This window comes from Pelophylax lessonae, assembly GCF_965119305.1.
Source record: "Pelophylax lessonae genome assembly, chromosome: 9".
Lineage (NCBI taxonomy): Eukaryota > Metazoa > Chordata > Amphibia > Anura > Ranidae > Pelophylax > Pelophylax lessonae.
In genome coordinates this window covers 261,487,552-261,513,383 of record NC_138776.1, presented here as the reverse complement: position 1 = coordinate 261,513,383, position 25,832 = coordinate 261,487,552, and the positions used below count along the sequence as shown (strand labels likewise).

The 25,832-nt window shown below is 44.8% G+C and overlaps 2 protein-coding genes across 2 annotated transcripts in view; both read left to right on the top strand.

Annotated features, from left to right (window-relative positions):
• LOC309563485 (uncharacterized protein) overlaps nt 1-23,384 on the top strand; it is a gene marked incomplete at its 3' end in the record, with an annotated part of 314,854 nt that extends 291,470 nt beyond the window's left edge. The window contains exons 5-11 of the mRNA XM_082267878.1: nt 58-264; nt 462-533; nt 755-884; nt 3,532-3,870; nt 3,979-4,962; nt 5,047-5,130; nt 22,528-23,384. Of these exons, the coding sequence (XP_082124004.1) occupies nt 58-264; nt 462-533; nt 755-884; nt 3,532-3,870; nt 3,979-4,962; nt 5,047-5,130; nt 22,528-23,384 (2,673 nt within the window). The remainder of the gene's footprint in view (nt 1-57; nt 265-461; nt 534-754; nt 885-3,531; nt 3,871-3,978; nt 4,963-5,046; nt 5,131-22,527) is intronic.
• Nucleotides 1-25,832, top strand: part of LOC309564420 (uncharacterized protein) — a gene marked incomplete at both ends in the record, with an annotated part of 648,900 nt that overhangs the window by 604,183 nt on the left and 18,885 nt on the right.

The window sequence follows — 25,832 nt, the reverse complement described above, 5'->3', positions numbered from 1 at the left end:
TTTATGATTTATACACAAACCTGATTGTTACAATGAATATCTTAATTATATTTTAAGAGTGGAAACCTCAGGGATTATAATATTGTTGTTAAAGAAGAGTATAAAGAGGAGGATGAGGAGTATGAAGTGATGAAGGAGTTTTCAGAAGGGCACAAGGATATGACGGAGCCACCTAATACCAGGAACCCACCAGAGAGATGTCCCCGTCCTCTGTATTCCCAGGATTCCACACCGGAAGGTCACACCATATATCACAATGACAAGGTTGGTGGATGGGGCATCTAGAACATGAACTCACTGAGATGATATGTGGACTTATTATGTGAAGTTATATTTTATAGATTATATTTTCTCCCTTTTCATCCCTCATCATCAGATGGAAGAATGCTCAGCTTAACATTTGGGTCTGTGTTTCAGTTGGTTTATAAACATTGAAGTTATTTTTTAATTATTAAACACAGAGCGGAGATCTGGAATATTGTAAAATCCTTGTTAAAGAAGAGAAAGAGGAGTTTTCAGAAGGATACAAGGAGGTTATGATGGAGCCATGCAGTGATAGAAACCCACCAGAGAGATGTCCCTGTCCTCTGAATTTCCAGGATTCCACACAGGAAGGTCACACCATCCCTCATCATCATCCGGTAGGTGGAACAAAGAGTCTGAATCTCCAAGCTGCGTGAAATTATATTATTTATGTTATTTTTAGCTTTCAGTGCTCAGGGAATGAAGATTTTAAATCATTCTGTTGCTTTAGGGTGAGGGGGCGAGTGATGTTAAAGCTGAAGAGGAAGAGATGTTTGAGAGGGGTGAGCAGCAGTCTGTGGAGGAGGTCGGAGTGAGGATGAATATTAAAATGGAGGAAACTTCTCTAGATGTTGGGACAGGTAAGTCATATTGTGATGTGATACAGGAGATAATGTTCCAATGCAGGCAATCATCACCACAAATCATCCGACTCAGAGATCTGGCTCCTAGCGGTTGGTGGCCACTACAAGGAATCCATCAAAAAAAAATCACAAAGAAGAGAGAAAGCAGCTGACTGTTTTAAAATCCTTGTTCAAGTTTATTCAACTCTGCAACATACAGATTGTTCCACCTGGATCACCCCAAGACGTTCCACTCTAACTAGAGCTTACTCATAGGGAACCTACTATACATGGTTACTTTTTTGGGGGAAATCTAAAACCTAACTCTAAGGTGGGTGAGTGGTGCTGCCCTGGGTGGTAGAAGGGCACCAAATAGTGCTGCAACGATGCGTCGACGTAATTGAGTAAGTTGACTACAGAAATACGTCGACATGCGTGAAAGGCGTCGACGCGTCACACGCCCCCTGCTCGCATTGCCGGCCGGGCTGCTGCAGGCTGCACTGCCCCGCCCCCGGCCCCGCTGCGCTCCAGTCCAGAGTGTCCGGCTCTTCTACGTCAGCCGCTGTGAGCGGCATGACGTCCGGGGCGGCTGCGCCTGCGCATGAACTGAGCTGACTCTCTGAGGCTGCAGACTGGCGCCAACACCGATGATCCCTCCCACTGTCCCACACAGACGAGACGTCACGCGCCACTCCAGCAGCATCATGTGAGGGGTCTGCACTGGGAGGGGGGCTTACTAAGTGGTCTGTACTAGGTGGGAGGGCTTACTGAGGGATCTGTACTAGGTGGGAGGGCTTACTGAGGGGTCTGTACTAGGTGGGAGGGCTTACTGAGGAGTCTGTACTGGGAGGGGGCTTACTGAGGGGTCTGTACTGGGAGGGGGGGCTTACTGAGGGGTCTGTACTGGGAGGGGGGGCTTACTGAGGGGTCTGTACTGGGAGGGGGCTTACTGAGGGGTCTGTACTGGGAGGGGGCTTACTGAGGGGTCTGTACTGGGAGAGGGGGCTTACTAAGGGGTCTGTACTGGGAGAGGGGGCTTACTGAGGGGTCTGTACTGGGAGGGGGGGCTTACTGAGGGGTCTGTACTGGGAGGGGGCTTACTGAGTGGTCTGTACTGGGAGGGGGGCTTACTGAGGGGTCTATACTGGGAGGGGCGGCTTACTGAGGGGTCTATACTGGGAGGGGGCTTACTGAGGGGTCTGTACTGGGAGGGGGCTTACTGAGGGGTCTGTACTAGGTGGGAGGGCTTACTGAGGGGTCTGTACTGGGAGGGGGCTTACCGAGGGGTCTGTACTAGGTGGGAGGGCTTACTGAGGGGTCTGTACTGGGAGAGGGCTTTCTGAGGGGGCCTACTGAGGGGTCTGTACTAGGTGGGAGGGCTTACTGAAGGGTCTGTACTGGGAGGGGGCTTACTGAGGGGTCTGTACTGGGAGGGGGCCTACTGAGGGGTCTGTACTAGGTGGGGGGGGGCTTACTGAGGGGTCTGTACTGGGAGGGGGCCTACTGAGGGGTCTGTACTAGGTGGGAGGGCTTACTGAGGGGTCTGTACTGGGAGGGGGCTTACTGAGGGGTCTGTACTGGGAGGGGGCTTACTGAGGGGTCTGTACTGGGAGGGGGCTTACTGAGGGGTCTTTGTTATTCAAAGGATTAATTAGCTAATCAAAAAAAGAACACTCAATTAAGCAAAAAAAATAAAATAAAAATAATGGTTAGATTAGTCGACAGACAAAATAATCGTTAGTTGCAGCCCTAGCACCAAATACCCACCAGGATTTTCTGGCCAATGAGGGTATGGACCTTCTAGCAGGACAGCAGTGTATTAGTAGATGCCTCTTGCTTTCAATATTTGTACCTGGGTTTGTCCTGAATTACAGACTTCACGTAGAATAAATTACTCTGCCTTTGGCACCTCTGTCTATTCCTAAACCTATTTGGCAGAAATATATATTCTTATCTAACAAAGAATTTCCCAGCAACATTTTTTAGAATGTTGTATATTAAAAAAATCATCAGCATACCAACCCCCACCACCCAATGTGCCCACCAAAGGAGGCTGAAATATTGTACACTATACAGGAGATCATTCTTCAGTTCTTTGCAGCCACTGCACTACTTAATGTTCCCAACAAATGAGGAGGAGATACTGTACACCATATGAAAGGTCCATCTCCATTCCTCAATATAACGTCATGTTCCCAACAAATGAGGAGGAGATACTGTACACCATATGAAAGGACCATCTCCATTCCTCATTATAACGTCATGTTCCCAACAAATGAGGAGATAATACAAGATGAGGGGGAGAAACATGGTGGAGATTCAGTGCTAGACCGCTGAGGACGTCCTTTTTGACAAAACACGTAGGGCAGAGTCTTAGTGCTGAAAGGTTCATCCCTATAATGTTCCCAACAAATGAGGAGGAGATACTGTACACCATATGAAAGGTCCATCTCCATTCCTCAATGTCCCCAATAAATGAGGTTCAGGTCTTCGGTGTCTTTTTCATAGTATAACATCACCAGTGTGTTGTGGCTGTTTTGGTCTCTAATTGATATTGCTGTAATGATGTTTCTGTGAAGCTGCTGACCACTTGACCAACAGATGAGACATAAAACATGAAGAATGAATGAGGTTTTATAATGAATAATATTCTTCTTTCACACAGATGGACGCCATGTCTGGAATTCCTCAGAAGAAAATCCTATTCAGTCTTTGGATTGTAAGACAGAAAATGGCATTGTAAAATCTTCCCTAGGAGCAATCCATATTCCTCCAGATACACATCACAGACCTTACTGTGTGAATAGACCGTTGGCTTCCTCTAATCCTGAAGACTCCTTTGATAAATCACATAATGTTACCAGCAAAGCATGTCCCGCACTTGGCAGTGCGGAAAGATCTTCTGATAAATCCGATCCTCAAAGATCTTCTAGTGATTTAGATCTGCACATGGAGGATAACGGATCCCTGCCTTCTGAAGCTGTAGAACAAGAGACGCCAACACGTAAGCGTCCATTTCAATGTCCGGAGTGCGGGAAACGTTTCACTCGAAAAAACGTACTTATTGAACACCAGAGGAGCCACACAGGAGAGCGTCCTTTCTCATGTGCAGAGTGCGGGAAATGTTTCACTACGAAACAAAGCCTTCTAACACATCAGAGAAAACACACGGGTGAGTGTCCTTTTTCATGCTCAGAGTGCGGGAAATGTTTCACTACGAAACAAAGCCTTCTAACACATGAGAGAAAACACACGGGTGAGCGTCCATTTTCATGTTCAGAGTGCGGAAAACGTTTCACTCGGAAAAGTGTTCTTACCAAACATCAGACAAGTCACACTGGTGAGCGTCCTTTTTCATGTTCAGAGTGTGGAAAATGTTTCAATAATAAAGAAAACCTCCTAACACATCAGGAAAAACACACGGGCGAGCGTCCTTTTTCATGTTCGGATTGCGGGAAAGGTTTCACTCTGAAAGAAGGGCTTCTCAGACATCAGAGAAGTCACACTGGCAAGCGTCCTTTTTCGTCTTCAGAGTGCAGGAAATGTTTCACTCAAAAAGGAAGCCTTCTTCTACACCAGAGCAGTCCCATAGGAGAGTGTCCTTATTCATGTCCAGAGTGCGGGAAATGTTTCACTGTGAAAGGAAACTTTATTGTGCACCAGAGAACTCACACGGGTGAGCGTCCATTTTCATGTTCAGAGTGTGGGAAATGTTTTATTCGGAAAGACAGACTTCTCATACACCAGAGAAGCCACACAGGTGAGCAACCGTTTTCATGTTCAGAGTGTGGAAAACGTTTCAATGAGAAAGAAAACCTCCTAACACATCAGAGAAAACACACGGGCGAGCATCCTTTTTCATGTTCGGAGTGTGGGAAAAGTTTCGTTTGGAAATCAAGGCTTCTCGCACATCAGAAAACGCACACGGGCGAGCGTCCTTTTTCATGTTCGGAGTGCGGGAAAAGTTTCATTTGGAAATCAAGGCTTCTCACACATCAGAAAACGCACACGGGCGAGCATCCTTTTTCATGTTCGGAGTGCGGGAAAAGATTTGTTTGGAAATCAAGGCTTCTCAAACATCTGAAAACGCACACGGGCGAACGTTCTTTTTCATGTTAAGAGTGCGGGAAATCTTTTACTCGGAAAGAAACCCTTTTTCTACATCAGAGAACTCACACAGGAGAGAGTCCTTTTTTATGTTCAGAGTGTGGAAAATGTTTCCCTCAGAAAGAAAACCTCCTATCACATCAGAGAAAACACACGGGTGAGCGTCCTTTTTCATGATCGAAGTGCGGGAAAAGTTTCACTCAGAGCACCTTCTTAGACATCAAAGAGTTCATAAGGGTGAGCGCCCTTTTTCATGTGCAGAGTGGGGGAAAGGTTTCACTCAGAAAGGCTTCTCACACACTAGAGAAGCCACAATGGTGAACAACCTTGTACATGTTCAGAGAGCGGGAAATGTTTCACTTAGAAAAGAAAGGCTTCTTACACACTAGAGAAGTCACACAGGAGAGCGTCCTTTTTCATTAGCAGAGTACGGGAAATGTTTTACTCAGAAAGAAAGGCTTCTTATACACCAGAGAAGCCACACTGGTGAGCGTCCTTTTTCGTGTTCAGAGTGGGGGAAAGGTTTCACTTGAAAAGTAGACCTTCTTCCACTCCAGAGAAGTTACATGGGTGAGCGTTCTTTTTCGTGTTCAGAGTGCGGGAAAGGTTTCACTTGAAAAGTAGACCTTCTTCCACTCCAGAGAAGTCACATGGGTTGGGCGTCCTGTTAAATGTTCGCAGTGTGGGAAGGCTTTCAAAGTGAGACCGACTATAAGTAGACAACAGAGAACCCATACCTGCCGATGTTGGTCAGAAAAGTGTGGTTGCGTTTCTCAAACATTTTCATCTGTAGGACAATTGTATGATCAAAGACCACTTCAGCTCCGGAAGGTTTTACCCCCTTCATGACCAGGCCATTTTTTGCTATTCTGCACTGCGCTTCTTTCCCTGGTAATTTGCAGGGATGAGAAACAGAGAGATCGCTCCACCTGTACAGAGCTCTGTATTGTTTACCAACAAAACACAGTGGGCCACCACCAGCAGATGACACGTCTCCCCAAATCATCACTGACTGTGGAAAATTTGGCATTTCATTTGGAAATCAAGGTCCCAGAGTCTGGAGGAGGAGTGGAGAGGCACAGAGTCCAGGTTGCATGAGGTCCAGTGTGAAGTTTCCACAGTCGGTGATGATTTGGGGAGCCGTGTCTTCTGCTGGTGTTGGTCCACTGTGTGTTATCAAGTCCAAAGTCAGCGCAGCCCTCTAGCAGGAAATTCTAGAGCACTTCATGCTTCCCTCTGCTGACCAGCTTTATGGAGATGCTGATTTCATTTTTCAGCAGGACTTGGCACCGCCCACACTGCTAAAACTACCAATACCTGGTCACGTGATCATGGGATCACCGTGCTTGGTTGGCTAGCAAACTCACCTGATCTAAACCCCATAGAGAATCTGTGGGGGATTGTCTAGAGCAGTGATGGTGAACCTTGGTGCCCCAGATGTTTTGGAACCATATTTCCCATGATACTCATGCACTCTGCAGTGTAGTTGAGCATCATGGGAAATATTGTTTCAAAACATCTGGGGTTTTCCAAGGTTTGCAATCACTGTTCTAGACAATACCCCACAGATTCTGAGAGATGAGAGGCATCAGACCCAACAATGCAGAGGAGCTGAAGGCCGCTATCAAAGCAACCCGGACTTCCATAATACCTCAGCAGTGCCACAGGCTGATCGCCTCCATGCCACGCCGCATTGATGCAGTAATTTATGAAAAAGGAGCCCCGACCAAGTATTGAGTGCATCCTATACTGTACATGGACCGACTTTTCACTATGACAACATTTCTGAATCAAAAATCCTTTTCTTTTTATTGATCTTAATATATGTAATATTCTAATTTTCTGAGATATTGAATTTTGGGGTGTCACTAGCTGTAAGCCATAATCATCATAATTAAAAGAAAACAATGCTTGAAATATATCACTCTGTGTGTAACACATTTATATAAAATATATGAGTTTCACTTTTTGAATTAAATTACTGAAATAAATTAACTTTTTGATGATATTCTAATGTTATGAGACGCTCCTGTTTATAATGCAGCACATCTCAGGCAGCTCTTCCGTTGCCTCCTCCGGTTTTATGGAACTTTGGAGAAGCTTCCAGATGTAGTGGGTGGAAGCCAGGAGGGGCTGCTTGGCATATTTATAAGGTCCTTGACCAATCCCCAGCAGAAAGGGGTTGGAAGGAGGCCTTCTTACCTCATAAATAAGCACGGGTCAGGCCAGCAGGGGCAGTCGGGTGGAAGATGGAGTGCTGAGGAGGCTGTCGGTGGCCCTTGAATATAAAATATAGGAGTTTCACTTTTTGAATTGAATTACTGAAATAAATTAACTTTTTGATGATATTCTAATTTTATGAGACGCTCCTGTATATAATGCAGCACATCTCAGGCAGCTCTACTGGTGCCTCCCCCGGTCTTGTGGAACTTTGGAGAAGCTTCCAGATATAGTGGGTGGAAGCCAGGAGGGGCTGCTTGGCATATTTATAAGGTCCTTGACCAATCCCCAGCAGAAAGAGGCTGGAAGGAGGCCTGTTTACCTCAGATATAAGTTTGGTGTTTTAACTAGTTCCAGACCGCCCGCCGCAGTTATACGTCGGTACTTTGACGTTCCATACCGGGGTTATGACAGCAGATAGCAGCCATAACCCCGGTATTTTATTAAACTGCCGGAATATCATCAAAAAGTTAATTTATTTCAGTAATTCTTTCACATAAGGGTGGTCCCAGTGGCAGATTCGCCACTGGATAACCTTTACGGTGCAGAGGGAGAGGTCCCCCAGCCCCTCCCGCGCCCGCCGCTTCCCGGTCATTTTACCCGTTTACCAGACCCGCCGGTACCAGGGGAGAACGATCCGATCCATGCTCCTCACAGGCAGGAAGTCGAGTGAGGGCAAGATGGCCCCCACTCCACTCTGGCCTTGGAGGACTGGAGCAAAGTCAAACATAGTCTCCTAGCAACGCATTTAAACAGCCCTTTTATTTTTTATCATGAACAAAAATTGTTTTATTTTTTAGTGTAGATGTGAGATCTAAGGTCTTTTTGACCCCCCAGATCTCACATTAACCACTTCTGGACTGGGCCCATTTCTGACACTTGTGGTTTACAAGTTAAAATCATTTTTTTTTTTGCTAGAAAATTACTTAGAACCCCCAAACATTATATATTTTTTAGCAGAGACCCTAGAGAATAAAATGGAGATCGTTGCAATATTTTTTATCACACTGTAGTTGCTCAGTGGTCTTCCAAACACAATTTTTGGGGAAAAAAAATCACTTTTTTTTACTTAAAAAATAAGAAAACAGTAAAGTTAGCTCAATTTCTTTCTATAATTTGAAAGATAGTTTTACACCGAGTACATTTTTACAGGTTACCAACTTCGAGTTACAGAGGAGGTCTAGGGCTCAAATTATTGCTCTCATTCTAGCGATTATTTTTTCTATTTGTAGCACCCTAAAAGGTAAATGCTAGGTAATTATAAGGGAGGCCTTCCTGCTTAACAGCAGGGCCAGATTATTCAGTGAGGCTGTCATGGTTCCCATGTGTGACTGTTGAGACTAGGGAGTCTCCCCACTGTAACCCAATGAGGGCTCTCATTGGGCAGTGGAGGAAACCCGGCCAATGGCACACCAGGGCTTGTATCCATCCCAGGAGGGCAGATTATGCCGCACAGCATTCTGGGAGAGGGTATAAGTCTGAGGGGAGCACATGACGCAGCGTCTTTGTCGGGAAGCAGAGTCCCAGGAGGGAAGTGACGGCTGTCTTTCCTCCTGTCAAGAGGATTTGGGTATCCTTGGCGGCTTGCCTGAGGGGATACAGGGCTGAGCTGAGCTGCAGAGAAGGATCCAGTGTACTGAGGACCAGCGGAGCTGTTGGGGGACGAGTTTCAGGAAAGCATTCTGAGTTGTGAGTACTGCAAACTACCCCTGGGGTCTGCCTAGGAGAGGGAACCACTCCGGAGAAGGTCAGAGGGATCCAGGAGCTAGCTAACCGGGCAGCGGTGACAGTAAACGGGGTGCCAGAGTTAACCCTGAAGAGTAAAAGGGGTGCCAGTGGTTGGGCCCTGAAGTGTAAAGTGTTGCAGCAGTACTGTAGGCATTAGTAAGCGTTGGTAGCATTTAGCCGGCGTCAAGTCAGCGCTAGAAGGCATTTTTTTCTCAAGTGCCCCATTCTTGTACTTAGTTGAGCCAGAGGAGTATCCCACTCATTCCCTTCTCCCATCAAAGTTCCTAAAATAAAACTAAAAACCAAAGATGCCGGACTGGTCATTGTCTCAGTATTCATACTTGGGCAACGAGCTTAAATGTGATGTTGGGTGTTAACGGTTAACATAGCAGACCCACATCAGGCCCAATGTCTGGAAAAGCTGCTATATATTTATTTTATTTATTATTTTTTATTTTTACAATTTTTTTATTTATTTTTTTGATCATTTTTATTCCTATTCCAAGGAATGTAAACATCCCTTGTAATAGAAGTAAGCAGGACAGGGCCTCTTTAACCACTTCCGGACCGCCCACCGCAGTTATACGTCGGTACTTTGACGTTAAATACCAGGGGGTTATGGCGGCAGATAGCTATCTGGTGCTAGAGATTGGGAATGTGACTGAAGGACGTGGAAGGAAGGAAGATATGAATGTGACGGGAAGAAATGGAATGAACAAGGATAGGAGGATAACCAAGAGACATGGAAGGAAGGAGGACAGGAATGTGACTGAGAGACACTGAAGATAGGAGGATGGGAATGTGACTGAAAGACACGAAATGAAGTCAGGTAAGAGGATAACCAAGAGACATGGAATGAAGAAGGACATGAATGTGACTGAGGGACATGGAAGGAAGGAGGACAGGAATATAACTAAAATACAGATTGAAGGAGTATAGCAGGATAACCAAGAGACGTGAAAGGAGGGAGGACATGAATGTGACCGAGGGACATGGACCGAAGGAGGATGGGAATATAACTGAAAGACATGGAATAGGATAGAGGATAGGAGGATGACTGAGAGACATAGAAGGACTAAGGGTGGAAATGTTTTGAAGATACATGGATGGAAGAAGGATGCCTGAGAGACATAGAAGGAAGGAGAACGGAATTGAGGCTGAGAGACATGGAAGGAAGAAGGATGAGAATGTTACTGAAGAAATGGATGGAAGGAGGAAGGGAATGTGACTTAGATATATGGGAGGAAGGAGGATGGAAGGAAGGCGAACAGGAATATGTCTGAAATATATGGAATGAAGGAGGATAACCAAAAACATGGAAGGAGGGAGGACATGAATGTGACTTAGGGACTTGGAAGGAAGGTGGATGGGAATATAATTTAATTACATGGAATGACAAAGGATCAGAATATGACTAAAAGACATAGAAGGAAGGAGGAAGAGAATGTATTGGAGTTGTATGGATGGAAGGAGGATGACTAAGAGACATGGAGGGAAGGAGGATGGAAGCATGGCTAAAAGACATGGAGCGAAGGAGGATGGGAATGTGACTGGAAGACATAGAAGGAGGAAGGGAATATGACTTAGAGATATATGGAAGGAAGGAGGATGGGAATGTGACTAAGGAACATAGAAGGAAGGAAGATGGGAATGTGACTGACAGACAAGGAAAGAAGAAGGATAGCTGGATGACCAAGAAACATGAAAGGAAGGAAAATGGGAATGTGACTGACAGATATTGAAGGAAGGAGGATAGCTGGATGAGCAAGAAACATGAAAGGAAAGAAGATGGGAATGTGACTGATGGATATGGAAGGAAGGAGGATAGCTGAATAACCAAGAAACATGAAAGGAAGGAGGATGGGAAGGGGGCTGTGAGACATGGAATGAAGAGGAATGGAGGGAACCCATTATAATGGGCTCACTGGCGGAGTAGACTCAGGAACTCGGTGCCAAAACCTCATCAACAGAGTGTCTGAGATATATAAGAAGCTGTGAAGGGGGTTTAACTCTCCAGAATATACCTAAACATACCTGAAATGTTTTTTTTGGGTGGACTAATTATATCATTGCAATCACTGGAACAATGAATAATGTCCCCCACATACTTTAGAGGTAAAGCTGCAATTCCCTTGTTCCACACAAGGTGGCACTCTCATGTTTATGGAATGGCCCGCATAGACAGGAAGTGATTTTAGAAGCAGACAGGAAGTGATTGCACAGATAAACAGGAAGTTCCGGGTCAGAGGTGAGTTGGGAGGAAGTCAAGAGGAGACATTGCTGGAATTGGCGGTAGAGGAGGTAATAAGATATTACTGTCTACTTACACCCAGTAACCCCCCCGTCATGTTCCATCCTCTTCTCATAATCACTGTGACGTCCTACAAATTCATAAGTAATAGGGTCTAGCAATATATGTAGAATAAATGTATAATATGTATATACCGTATTTTCCGGCGTATTAGACTACTGGGCGTATAAGAGGACCCCCAACTTTTCCAGTTAAAATATAGAGTTTGGGATGTACTCGCCATATAAGACTACCCCTCTTCCAACGCACACCAAATAAAAATTAAAAAAACATCAGATTTGATTTCAATATGGTAATCCATGACCCAAAAGTTAGAGGGTAATATAAAAGGCAAGTTTTAACTCGGGAAACAAAATAAAAAATGGCCAATGATCTCAGTGACAGTGTTTTTTAATCTTTGAATGCATGTTTGATATAGACGATACTGTGTCAATTGAATTTTCAAAATTCATAACAATTTCAGCATCCTGTCTGTAACGCAAAGATATTTATGCTTTCTGTACACTTCCACGTTTTTTTAGTGTGATCCAGCACCTAGATGCTATCTATGATTAAAAATACCGTATGCCCGGGGTATGTAAAAAAGAGAGAGAGAGCGGCGATGTGACCAGAAAAACACGCCTCTTTCACCTGTCTGGCCCGCCCTTGTATCCTATTACCGTACCTCCTTCTCTGCCTCTCAGATCTCGCACATGCACGCCTGCACCACTTTACTGCAGTCCTCAGGAGCGAGACGCAGAGAAGGAGGTACGGTAATAGGATACAAGGGCGGGCCAGACGGGTGAAAAAGGCATGTTTTTTCTGGTAACATCGCTGCTCTCTTTCTCTTTTTTCCATACCCCGGGCATACCATAGTCTCTTAGACAGGGAGGGCTGGGCAGGCAGGGAGAGCCAATCCAAGTAGGCTTACAACCACGGGCATACCGCTGCCGTTTTTGAGCCCCCCCCCCCCCCTCCCCACTGCATATCCTCCAGTTCGGCTCCGAAATTTCAGCATCCGCCCTATAAGACGACCCCCAACTTTTGAGAAGATTTTCCTGGGTTAAAAAGTCATCTTATACGCCGGGAAATATGGTAGTAATACCCAGACACATATAAAATATAATAATACAAAGTATATATAATAATATCTAGCTAGAGGCGCTCTGAGTGATAGCAATCACCAGCCGCTGTCGGTAGATTTAGAGATCCGTGACAATCATTCGTGGAACAATTGGTGATTATAAAACTAAAGACAATGATCAATTGATGTGGGCTGTAAAGTACAGAGCCTTAAATTTCAAAAATTTCTCAGATTATTACCTGTCCTACAGAGAGGAGAGTCCTGTATAGATCACATGACCACCTCAATGAAGATGGACAAAGAAAACTTGACTGATAGGATATTAGACCTCACCCCGAAGATCATCTACCTGCTGACCGGAGAGGTGAGGAGGATTATGGGAGGTCACTCAACCTCTTTATTTCTGTTTCAATACAGAGTTTCCCTGTTGTCAAGAAGTCTGGTGACCATACAACTCCACTTTACTCCCTGACTCCTAAAAGGCACCACAAGTGGAAGATTCTAGAAGTCTCCAAGAGGATCACTGAGCTACTGACATCAGAGGTAAGCGGTGCTGGGAATTCTGGGACATTATCCAGTAACAGACAAGGGATGTGTCTGGATGGTGACTGTATCATTGTGTGTGTCAGGTTCCTATAAGGTGTCAGGATGTCACTGTCTATTTCTCCATGGAGGAGTGGGAGTATTTAGAAGGAAACAAGGATCTCTACAAGGAGGTCATGATGGAGAATCAGCCGCCCCTCACATCACCGGGTAAGAGGAGACTTTATTGTAAAGGAGAGAGCGGTACGGAGGATCCACCTAAATCCCCCATCATCTGATAAACACATCGCTTCTCGGCCTTTTGGCTAAGATCAAGTGTAGTATCTGTTCTTATCAGTTGGTATGGAACCTGATGGTTAGTATCGGTGGGGGCTGAAATGAACCAGGGCGCTCCGGAACAACCGGGGGACTGGGAAGTAAGCCACATCAGAGAAAGCCGGATGGGTCCATTGCCTCTGATTTGAATGGGTCCGCCCCTGCCAGTTTGAAGGGAGCGAGAAAACTGGGTTGTACCGTGACCAGTTAGTACTGCTCCTGGATGTGATTGGTAAGGAACGGCGGTGGCGGTGGGGGAGCCTTTCCTCCTGGGTTGAATCTGGCCTTGCAAAAGGCTTGTCCCCAGTTGAAGGTAGGTTCTCCCTAAGCTGTCCAAAGTTCTGATGCCTCCTGGTAGGATAGGGCTACACTTGGTCTGGCCTTTGGGCCGGGGTAGAATAAGCCCGTAGTGTATGTACCCCTGGGGTGGCAGCCCAGGGGTGCCTTAATTCTCACTGGTGAGGGGCAGCTCGCCTTGAGTTTTTCGGCACCATGGTCACTGCACCTACACACTTTTTTAAGCACCTGCCTCTTGGGCAAGGCCTTTTGGCTTCGACCAGAGGAATTTTTATTCCGGCCGGAAGGCCTGCCTTTGTATTTTCACAAAGGCACTAATTCACTTCCCCACTTCCCCTTCCCCACCTTTTTGTTTGTGTGTGCTTTTTCTTTGTAGTGTTTTGTCACTTCACTATCACCTTTTTCTTCCTCTGCACGACGAGTACGGTGTGGGTCTCTGGGCCTACCTTGAAAGTCTTGGGAGGGGGTGGACACGGCCTTTTGGCTCAGTTCGCCCTCTCTCATGGGGTCTCCCTTCGGGGGAGCCCCACCCAGTACTTGGGGTGGGCTGTTTCGGCAGTCCCCCTGGAGAACGGGGTTTGCCAGGTTTCGGCCAGGCAAACCATAGGAAGTACCTCAGTCCCTGTCAGGAGTCTTGCGCCCCGGGGGATCAAGGTATAGGTCCAACCTCTTCGGAGACCAGACCATTTTCGCACACCCTGTGCAGTTTTTGTGTGTTCACGTTTGCGTGTGTGCACTTTTTATGCACCGGGTGAAGTCTTTTGAGTGTGTTTCACACGCTACGGGCTTTAAAATAAAAAAAAATCATCTGATAAACACATAGAAACAATGTATTCAGTCAGTGTGTGTTTCCTACAGATGGATCCAGTAATGGGAACCCACCAGAGAGATGTCCCCGTCCTCTGTATTCCCGGGATTCCACACCGGAAGGTCACACCATATATCACAATGACAAGGTTGGTGGATGGGGCATCTAGAACATGAACTCACTGAGATGATATGTGGAATTATTATGTGAAGTTATACTTTATAGATTATATTTTCTCTCTTTTCATCCATCATTTGGGTCTGTGTTTTCAGTCGATTTATAAACATTGAAGTTATTTTTTCATTATTAAACACAGAGCGGAGATCTGAAATATTTTAAAATCCTTGTTAAAGAAGAGAAAGAGGAGTTTTCAGAAGGATACAAGGATATGATGGAGCCATGCAGTGATAGAAACCCACCAGAGAGATGTCTCTGTCCTCTGTATTCCCAGGATTCCACACAGGAAGGTCACACCATCCCCCACCATCATCAGGTAGGTGGAACAAAGCGTCTGAATCTCCAAGCTGCGTGAAATTATATTATTTATGTTATTTTTAGCTTTCAGTGCTCAGGGAATGAAGATTTTAAATCATTCTGTTGCTTTAGGGTGAGGGGGCGAGTGATGTTAAAGCTGAAGAGGAAGAGATGTTTGAGAGGGGTGAGCAGCAGTCTGTGGAGGAGGTTGGAGTGAGGATGAATATTAAAATGGAGGAAACTTCTCTAGATGTTGGGACAGGTAAGTCATATTGTGATGCGATACAGGAGATAATGTTCCAATGCAGGCAATCATCACCACAAATCATCCGACTCAGAGATCTGGCTCCTAGCGGTTGGTGGCCACTACTAAGAATCCATCCAAAAAAATCACAAAGAAGAGAGGAAGACTCTGACTTTTAAAAGCCTTGTTCAAGTTTATTCAACTCTGCGTTATACAAACTGTTCCACCTGGATCACCCCAAGACGTTCCACCATAACAGGGGTGGGGAACCTTTTTTCTGCCAAGGGCCATTTGGGTATCTATAAAACCATTCGGGGAACGTACAAAATGATCACCTTAAAAATTAGCCTGTTATATTTGGTCAAACATTTAATTAACTCACCCCTAATGTGATGGCTGCAACTGCTTCTCTTTGGTGAGATGTGTGATGTTAGCTGGTATTGATGATGACGCTACTCGCAACTGGTTTTCCAGGTTTGTGTCGGTCAGTCTGGAGCGCAGTCTACTTTTTTGTGGTGGTAAGTTTTTAAAATAACTGCTGGCGGGTACAGCTGGTGGGTATCGCTGGCTGGTACAGCTGTGGGTACTGGTGGCTCAGGCTGGTACTGTTGGCTTGTACTGTGAGTACTGCTGGCTGGTACTGCTGGCTCAGGCTGATACTGTTGTGGGTACTGCTGGCTGGTACTGCTGTGGGTATTGCTGGCTCAGGCTGGTACTGCTGTGTGTGCTGCTGGCGGGAAATGCTGGCTAGGTGAAGTGTAGTGGCGCCACGCTGGAGGAAGAGGTGATATTTCCTGTATTGGTCACATGCAGAGTGCATTTGATATCACTCCACCTGTGACTCACTCAGACTGCCATAACGGAGCAAACCGTAGGTTCCCCACCCTGCACCATAACTAAAGCTTACTCATAGGGAACATATTATACATGGTTAGTCTGTTAGGGCAGGACTTCCCAAACTGTGGGTGGCAACTCACAACCACATCTGAGTGAGCCACCGGCCGTTACTGCTGCCAGCCCATAACAACTGCCTTTTCAGATTACGGTGATGAATTCTGTCATGAACAATAAAAGCCATTTAAATGTTGTATTCAATGTACTTCATAATGCACATATATATTAAAGACTTTACGTTTCATTCTGCACAATATATATATATATTAGAAACGAATAAATACAGCATTGCACTTCAGCATGTGATCAGCTCTGCAGTTCTGTGGGTAATTTGCATAAACCACTCCCACCTACCAATCAGACAGTAGAAGTTATCTGCTCAGCAGCACACATAGGCTCTGTGTACACCATCGGGGTTACATAGCAGATAAGTAGAGAGAGTAGGAGGCGTGTCATTACTCTGTGAAGCTGACCTTTTGTACTGTGTATATTATATATATATATATATATATATGGGAATATTGTCTGATTAGAGAACACAAACACAGCTCTTATCGGGGCACATTAAAGGGGGACTCGGACTGCAATATTAAGGGGAACTCTGACGGCAATATTAAGGGGGACTCTGACCGCAATATTAAGGGGGACTCTGACCGCAATATTAAGAGGGACTCTGACCGCATTATTAAGGGGGACTCTGACCGCATTATTAAGGGGGATTCTGACCGCATTATTAAGGGGGATTCTGACCAGGGACACTTTAACCGGGGCTCATACAGGGGAACTCTGACCCAGACACATAAAGGGACACTGATGTAAGGAGGCACTCCGATGGGGACACTAATGTAAGGGAGCACTCCGATGGGGACACTAATGTAAGGGAGCACTCCGATGGGGACACTAATGTAAGGGAGCACTCCGATGGGGACACTAATGTAAGGAGGCACTCCGATGGGGACACTGATGTAAGGGAGCACTCCGATGGGGACACTGATGTAAGGGAGCACTCCGATGGGGACACTGATGTAAGGGAGCACTCAGATGGGGACACTGATGTAAGGGAGCACTCAGATGGGGACACTGATGTAAGGAGGCACTCCGATGGGGACACTGATGTAAGGGAGCACTCAGATGGGGACACTGATGTAAGGAGGCACTCCGATGGGGACACTAGATTGGATTGCTAGAGCAACAGGGACGCAGTGCACAGTGCGTGACAGGTCGGACAAGGAGGCTGATGAGGGAGAGACTTAAAGATATTAAAAGGACATTGTATGAGGAAACTTATACTTGGCAAACCCTTTGACTGTAATTATTGTGGTGAAAAAAGCAAATAGAGCCATGATTAATTTTTAAAGGAAAAGGATCATTTAAACAGAGGAAAAAACCTGTAACACTCAGCAAAGCAAATCTGCGACTGTAGAAGCGCTGTTAAAGGAAAATTGCCTGATTGAAATCTACCACTGTAAGTGCATTACTGTAAAAAAAAAAAACGCAGAACATAGACACGCTATTAACCCCTTCCGTACCGCGTCATGTCAAATGACGTCGGCACAAATCCTTTCTCGATCCGGGCGGACGTCATATGACGGCGCCCGGATCTTCCCGCTACTGCGCGCCCCCGGGGGCGCGCAGCGCGGCGATCGGGGGTGAGGCTCGTCCCTCGGACTGAGCCCAACCCCGATCAAGGTAAACAGCCAATGAAATTGGCTGTTTACCACGTGATCGGCTGTGTCAATCACAGCCGATCACATGAGCGGCTCCAGCGCGAGCCGCTCGTTACTTCCTTAATGCGCGCCCCCGGGGGCGCGCAGCGCGGCGATCGGGGACGAGGCTCGTCCCTCGGACAGAGTCGATCCCCGATCTAGGTAAAGAGCCAATGAAATTGGCTCTTTACCACGTGACCGGCTGTGTCCAATCACAGCCGGTCACAAATGTCATCAGAGAACACAGTAACTAGCTGTCACCGTGTTCTCCTCCTCACACACTGATCCTGTGTCAGGAGGAGATTGTGGTAACAGCTAGTTACCAACTACAGTGCACCCTAAACACACTGATTGCCCCCCCCCCCAATAAAGAGCACCTGTCACTAGCCCATCAAAGTACCCGAGTACCTGTCACCAGCCCATCAGGTACTCAGATGACAGGTACTCGGGTACTCTGATGGGCTGGTGACAGGTATTCGGGTACTCTGATGACAGGTACTCGGGTACTCTGATGACAGGTACTCTGATGACAGGTACTCGGGTACTCTGACGGGTACTCGGGTACTCTGATGACAGGTACTCGGGTACTCTGATGACAGGTACTCAGGTACTCTGATGACAGGTACTCGGGTACTCTGATGACAGGTACTCTGATGGGCTGGTGACAGGTACTCGGGTACTCTGATGATGGGTACTCGGGTACTCTGATGACAGGTACTCGGGTACTCTGATGACAGGTACTCGGGTACGCTGATGACGGGTACTCGGATACTCTGATGACGGGTACTCGGGTACTCTGATGACAGGTACTCGGGTACTCTGATGACAGGTACTCTGGTACTTTGAGTACCCGTCATCGGAGTACCCGAGTACCTGTCACCTACCCATCAGGGTACCCAAGTACCTGTCACCTACCCAACAGAGTACCCGAGTACCTTCCACCTGCTCATCAGAGTACCTGACACCTGAAGTACCCGAGTACTTGCCACCTGCTCATCATTACCCATTACTACTCATCAGTACTCATCAGTACCCATCAGTACCTATCACCTATTAGTATCAGTACTGATCATCCGTACCCATCATCAGTACAGTATCAGTATCACCTATCAGTATCAGTACTACTCATCAGTACCTATCACCTGCCTGTCACCTGCCCATAAGAGTACCCGAGTACCTGTCACCTGCCTATCGGAGTACTCGAGTACCTGCCACTTGCTCATCAGTACCAGAGTACCTGTCACCTGCCCAGCAAAGTACCCGAGTACCTGTCACCCTTCATACAGCCACCATGTCCAAGTCCAAAAAGGTTTATATACGTCGTCCGTTTAAACCTAAATACCGGTGTTATGGCAGCAGATAGCTGCCATAACCCTGGTATTTTTTTAAACGGTGGACGGTTGGCTTTCCGATAAGGGTGGTCCCAGCGGCGGATTCGCCGCGGGATCACCCTTCCGGGGTGGCGGAAGAGGTGCCCCCCCCCCCTCCCGCTGCATTCTGGTCCTTTTCCCCGTTTACCGAACCCGCCGGCAGCGGGGAAAACGATCCGGTCCCAGATCCTCACAGACAGGATGTCGAGTGAGGGCAAGCTTGCCCTCACTTGACTCTATGGTCTTGGAGGACCGAAACTACGGCAAATGTCATTGCCTAGCAACCAGTTTAAAGGTCCCTTTTTTTTTTTTCATTTTATTTAATTTTTTTTTAATTTTTTTTTTTCATTTTTTCTATCTTTTGGTGTACTTGTGAGATCTGAGGACTTTTTGACCCCAGATCTCACAAAAAAGAGGTCCTGTCGTGCCTTTTTCTATTACAAGTAATGTTTACATTTCTTGTAATAGAAATAAAAATGATCAATTTTTTTTTTTTTTTAAAAAACAGTGTAAAAATAAAAAATAATAAATAAAATAAATAGTAAAAAAAAAAAAAAAGAAAATTAAAGCGCCCTGTCCCCGCGAGCTCGCGCGCAGAAGCGAACGCATACGGAAACCCCGCCCACATATGTAAACAGTGTTCAAACTACACATGTGAGGTATCGTCGCGATCGTTAGAGCAAGAGCAATAATTTGAGCCCTAGACCTCCTCTGTAACTCTAAGATAGCAACCTGTAGAAATTTTTAAAATGTCGCCTATGGGGATTTTTAAGTACCAAAGTTTGTCACCATTCTGTGAGCGTGCGCAATTTTGAAGCATGACATGTTGGGTATCTATTTACTCGGCGTAACATTATCTTTCACATTATGGAAAACAATTGGGCTAACTTTACTGTTTTCTTATTTTTTAATTAAAAAAAGTGATTTTTTTCCCAAAAAATTGCTTTTGGAAGACCGCTGCGCAAATACGGTGTGATAAAAAATATTGCAATAATCTCCATTTTATTCTCTAGGGTCTCTGCTAAAAAAAAATATATAATGTTTTGGGGTTCTAAGTAGTTTTCTAGCAAAAACAACTGATTTTAGCTTGTAAACACCAAATGTCAAAAATAGGCCTAGGCAAGTGGCTAGGATGCATGATGATGCTCCTTGGATGTTGGGCCCCTCTATATGGCTAGGCTGTGAAAAAGTCTCACACATGTGGTATTGCCATACTCAGGAGGAGTGGCAGAATGTATTTTGGGGTGTCATTTTTGCTGTGTACATGCTATGTGTTAGGAATATTCTATAAATTTACAACTTTGTGTAAAAAAAAAAGTTTTTATTTTTTTCCCACATTTTCCAAAAACTTGTGGAAAAAAATGACATGTTCAAAGGACCCATAATGCCTCATAGAATATACGTTGGAGTGTTTGCTTTCCAAAATGGGGTCATTTTGTGGACTTTTCCATTGTATTGGTGCTCTAGGGCCTTGAAAAGTGTGATAGGTAGTAAGAAAGTTTTATGTGTATTTATGCTCCTAAAACGCCTTATGGTGCTACTTGGACGTGGAGTCTCTTTTTGTGGCCAGGCTGTGTAAAAGTCTCACACATGTGGTATCACCATACTCAGAAGGAGTAGCAGAATGAATTTTGGGGTGTCATTTTTGCTGTGTACATGCTATGTGTTAGAAATAGCTTATAAATTGACAACGTTTTGGGAAAAAAAAAGAAAAAAAAATGTTTTCTTCATTTTCCCAAGAATTGTGGGAAAAAATTATAACTTCAAAAAACTCACCATGCCTCTTACTAAATACCTTGGACTGTCTACTTTACAAAAAAGGGTCATTTGGGGGGTATTTGTACTGTCCTGACATTTCAGGGCCTCAAGAAAGGAGATAGGCCATCAGTACATCTGGTGTGATCAATTTTCAGTAATTGGTACCATAGCTTCTAGACTCAATAACTTTCACACAGACTAAATAATATACACTAATTTGGGTTAATTTTACCAGAGATATGTAGCAGTATAAATTTTGGCCCAAATGTATGAAGAAAAATTAATTTTTTGCAAAATTTTATAATAGAAACTAAAAAAAAGTGTTTTTTTTGCAAAATTTTTGCTCTTTTTTTGCTTATATCACGGAAAAAAAAAACCCCAGTTGTGATCAAATACCACCAAAAGAAAGCTCTATTTGTGTGAAAAAAATGATAAAAATTTTGTTTGGTTACAGTGTAGCATGACTGAGCAATTGTCATTCAAAGTGTGAGAGTGCTGAAAGCTGAAAATTGGTCTGGGCAGGAAGGGGGTCTAACTGCTCTGTATGGAAGCGGTTAAAGGGACATTTATAAGCAAACTGACTTTAGTAGCAAAGTACGCCTTACTGGAACAAGTCTGTTTTTACAAATGTTTGACCACATATATCTAGCGCCTGTTAATTTAATGTTTAATTTAATTAAGTTAATTTTAACTTAATGTCTAGTGAATAATATTCTTCTTTCACACAGATGGACGCCATGTCTGGAATTCCTCAGAAGAAAATCCTATTCAGTCTTTGGATTGTAAGACAGAAAATGGCATTGTAAAATCTTCCCTAGGAGCGATCCATATTCCTCCAGATACACATCACAGACCTTACTGTGTGAATAGACCGTTGGCTTCCTCTAATCCTGAAGACTCCTTTGATAAATCACATAATGTTACCAGCAAAGCATGTCCCGCACTTGGCAGTGCGGAGAGATCTTCTGATAAATCCGATCCTCAAAGAACTTCTAGTGATTTAGATCTGCACATGGAGGATAACGGATCCCTGCGTTCTGAAGCTGTAGAAGAAGAGACCCCAACGTGTGAGCGTCCATTTCAATGTCCAGAGTGCGGGAAACGTTTCACTCGAAAAAACATACTTATTGAACACCAGAGAATTCACATGAGTGAGCGCCCTTTTTCATGTGCAGAGTGCGGGAAATGTTTCACTCAAGAAGGAGAACTTCTTACACACCAGAGAAGTCACATTGGAGAGCGTCCTTTTTCGTGTGCAGAGTGCGGAAAATGTTTTAAACGGAAAGAAAGGCTTCTTAAACACCAGAGAAGCCACACTTGTGAGCGTCCTTTTTCATGTTCAGAGTGTGGAAAACGTTTTACTCAGAAAGGAAACCTCCTAACACATCAGAGAAAACATACAGGCGAGCGTCCATTTTCATGTTCAGAGTGCGGGAAAAGTTTCCCTCGGAAAGAAAGGCTTCTTACACATCAGAGAAGTCACACCGGTGAGCGTCCTTTTTCATGTTTAGAGTGCGGAAAATGTTTCAGTGTGAAAGGAAACTTTATTTTGCACCAGAGAACTCACACAGGTGAGCGTCCTTTTTCATGTTCAGAGTGCGGAAAAGGTTTCACTCAAAAAAGTGTTCTTACCAAACACCAGAGAATTCACACGGGTGAGTGCACTTTTTTATGTGTAAAGTGCGGGAAATGTTTCACACAGAAAGGAGACCTTCTTACACACCAGAGAAGCCACATTGGTGAGCGCCTTTTTTCATGCTCAGAGTGTGGAAAACGTTTCACTGCGAAACACAACCTTCTAACACATCAGAGAAAACACACAGGCGAGCATCCTTTTTCATGTCCAGAGTGCGGGAAATGTTTCATTAGTAAAAGAAACTTTATTTTGCACCAGAGAACTCACACGGGTGAGCGTCCTTTTTCATGTTCAGAGTGCGGAAAATGTTTCACTCAAAAAAGTGTTCTTACCAAACATCAGAGAGTTCACATGGGTGAGCGCCCTTTTTCGTGTTCAGAGTGCGGGAAATGTTTCACGCAGAAAGGAGACCTTTTTACACACCAGAGAAGCCACACAGGAGAGCGTCCTTTTTCATGTGCAGAGTGCGGGAAATGTTTCACTCGGAAACAAGTACTTCTCACACACCAAAGAAGCCACACTGGTGAGCAACCTTTTTCATGTTCAGAGTGTGGAAAATGTTTCACTCAGAAAGAACACCTCATAATACATCAGAGAACTCATACGGGTGTGCGTCCTTTTTCATGTTTGGAGTGCGGAAAAAGTTTCACTCTGAAAGATGGGCTTCTCACACATCAGAGAAGTCACACTGGCGAGCGTCCTTTTTCCTGCTTAGAGTGCGGGAAATGTTTCTCTCAAAAAGGATACCTTCTTACACACCAGAGAAGCCACACTGGGGAGCGTCCTTTTTCATGCTCAGAGTGTGGAAAATGTTTTACTACGAAAAACAACCTGCTAACACATCAGAGAAAACACACAGGCGAGCGTCCTTTTTCATGTCCAGAGTGTGGGAAATGTTTTAGTTTCAAAAGTAATCTTATTTTGCACCAGAGAACTCACACGGGGGAGTGTCCATATTCATGTGCAGAGTGCGGAAAGCGTTTCACTCAAAAATGTGCCCTTACCAAACATCAGAAAAACCACACAGGAGAGCGTCCTTTTTAAAGTTCAGTGTGAGGAAAATGTTTTCCCCCTGAAAGAAGGGGAAGCGTCCTTTTTCTTTCTAAGGAATATGAGATGGTTTCTCTTAACATAATAAATTACTTAATTTTTTATATTCCGGAGAAGTCACATGGGTGAGCGTCTTTTTTCATGCCAAGAAAGAGTGCGGAAAAACATTCACTCAGAAAGCAGCACTTTTTGAACGCCAGAAACGCCCCTTGGTTGAACTTCCATTTTTATGTTTAGAGTGCGGGAAAGGTTTCACTCAGAAAGGCTTCTTACACATTAGAGAAGCCACACAGGAGAGCGTCCTTTTTCATTAGCAGAGTGCGGGAAATGTTTCACTCGAAAAGAATGGCTTCTTATACACCAGAGTGGCCACACAGATTACGGGAAAGGTTTCACTTGGAAAGTAGACCTTCTTCCACTCCAGAGGATTCACATGGGTGAGCGTCCTTTTTCGTGTTCAGAGTATACAGATATACCGGTCATCCATGACCCGTTATTGGACATGTATTCTACCCACTTTCCTTGAGCAAGAAGCCATTTCTTCCTCTCCGATAAGTTCCCACTGACACCATTGTAAGGGGGGTAATTCTTCCCAATGACCACACGGGTAAGGAACATTCTTCCCTGACCATCACACAAATGTATCATGAGTTGCAGATATAGTCATGTTTAGCAGGGGTTCCCTGACACCGGAAAGTTACTGTTTTTCAAGGTTTCCTTTTGTAGCACCCTCTAGTGTGCTAGATGTATATAGGTTATTTGTTAGAGTAAGACAATTGGTTTGGCTGAGAGCCAGGCCTGGGTTGAATCTGGGTCAGGGTTGAGTGACTCAGGGAGTCTGGATGACTCATCAGGAAGCTCTTCCGGTGCCTCCCTCAGTTATCTGGAACCTTGGAGAAGTTTCCAGTTGTAGTGGGTGGAAGTCAGGAGGGGCTGCTTTGCATATTTATAAGGTCCTTGACCAATCCCCAGCAGAAAGGGTCTGGAAGGAGGCCTGTTTACCTCATAAATAAGCATGAGTCAGGCCAGCAGGGGCAGTTGGGTGGAAGATGGAGTGCTGAGGAGGCTATCTGTGGCCCTTGAAGGAGCCCCAACCATGTATTGAGTGCCTACTATACTGTACATGGACAGACTTTTCAGTAAGCCAACATTTCTGTATTAAACAAACTTTTTTTATTGGTCTTATATAATATTCTAATTTTCTAAGATACTAAATTTTGGGGTGTCTCTAGCTGTAAGCCATAATCATAATTAAAAGAGAGAAATGCTTGAAATATATCACTCTGTGTGTAACACATCTATATAAAATATGAGTTTCACTTTTTGAATTGAATTACTGAAATGAATTTTTTGATGATATTCTAATTTTATGAGACGCTCCTGTATATAATGCAGCACATCTCAGGCAGCTCTTCTGGTGCCTCCCCCGGTTTTGTGGAACTTTGGAGAAGCTTCCAGATGTAGTGGGTTGAAGCCAGGAGGGGCTGCTTGGCATATTTATAAGGTCCTTGACCAATCCCCAGCAGAAAGGGGCTGGAAGGAGGCCTGCTTACCTCACATATAAGCATTAATCAGGCCAGCAGGGGAAGTCAGGTGGAAGATGGAGTACTGAGGAGGCTGTCGGTGGCCCTTGAATATAAAATATGAGTTTAACTTCTTGAATTGAATTACTGAAATAAATGTAATTTTTTGATGATATTCTAATTTTATGAGATGCTCCTATATATAATGCAGCACTGCACATCACATAATAAAGGAGAACAAAATACTTCAACTTGTAGAAGAATAGGACACAAAAGAGAAAGGAAACCTTCTATAACGATCTCACAATCTCAGGGTAAGAGTGAGAAGGACTTTGGGAAGCTTGGCGGTGGTCAGAGTGAGTGAGGCTGAGAGAGATGGAAGGACAGAGAACGGGAATATGAGTGAGGCATGTGGATGGAAGGAGGATAGGAATGTGACAGAGAGATGGAAGGAAGATAGATGGGTAAGTGACCGAAAGACATGAAATAAAGGAGGATAGGATGCGACCGAGAGACATGGAAGGAAGGAGGATGGGAATGTGACTGAAAGACATGGAATGAAGGAGGATAAGATGCGACCGAGAGACATGGAAGGAAGAAGGATGGGAGTGTGACTGGAAGACATGGAAGGAAAGGAGGATGGGAATATAACTGAAAAACATGGAATACGATAGAGGATAGGAGGATGACTGAGAGACATAGAAGGACTAAGGGCAGAAATGTTATGAAGATAAATGGATGGAAGAAGGATGCCTCAAAGATATAGAAGGAAGGAGGACGGAAGTGAGGCTATGAGACAAGGAAGGAAGAAGGATGGGAATGTTACTTGAAGAAATGGATGGACTAGTGGACAACAGGCTTAACAGTGGCATGCAATGCCAAGCCGATGCAAGCAAAGGCAACAGAATACTGGGATGTA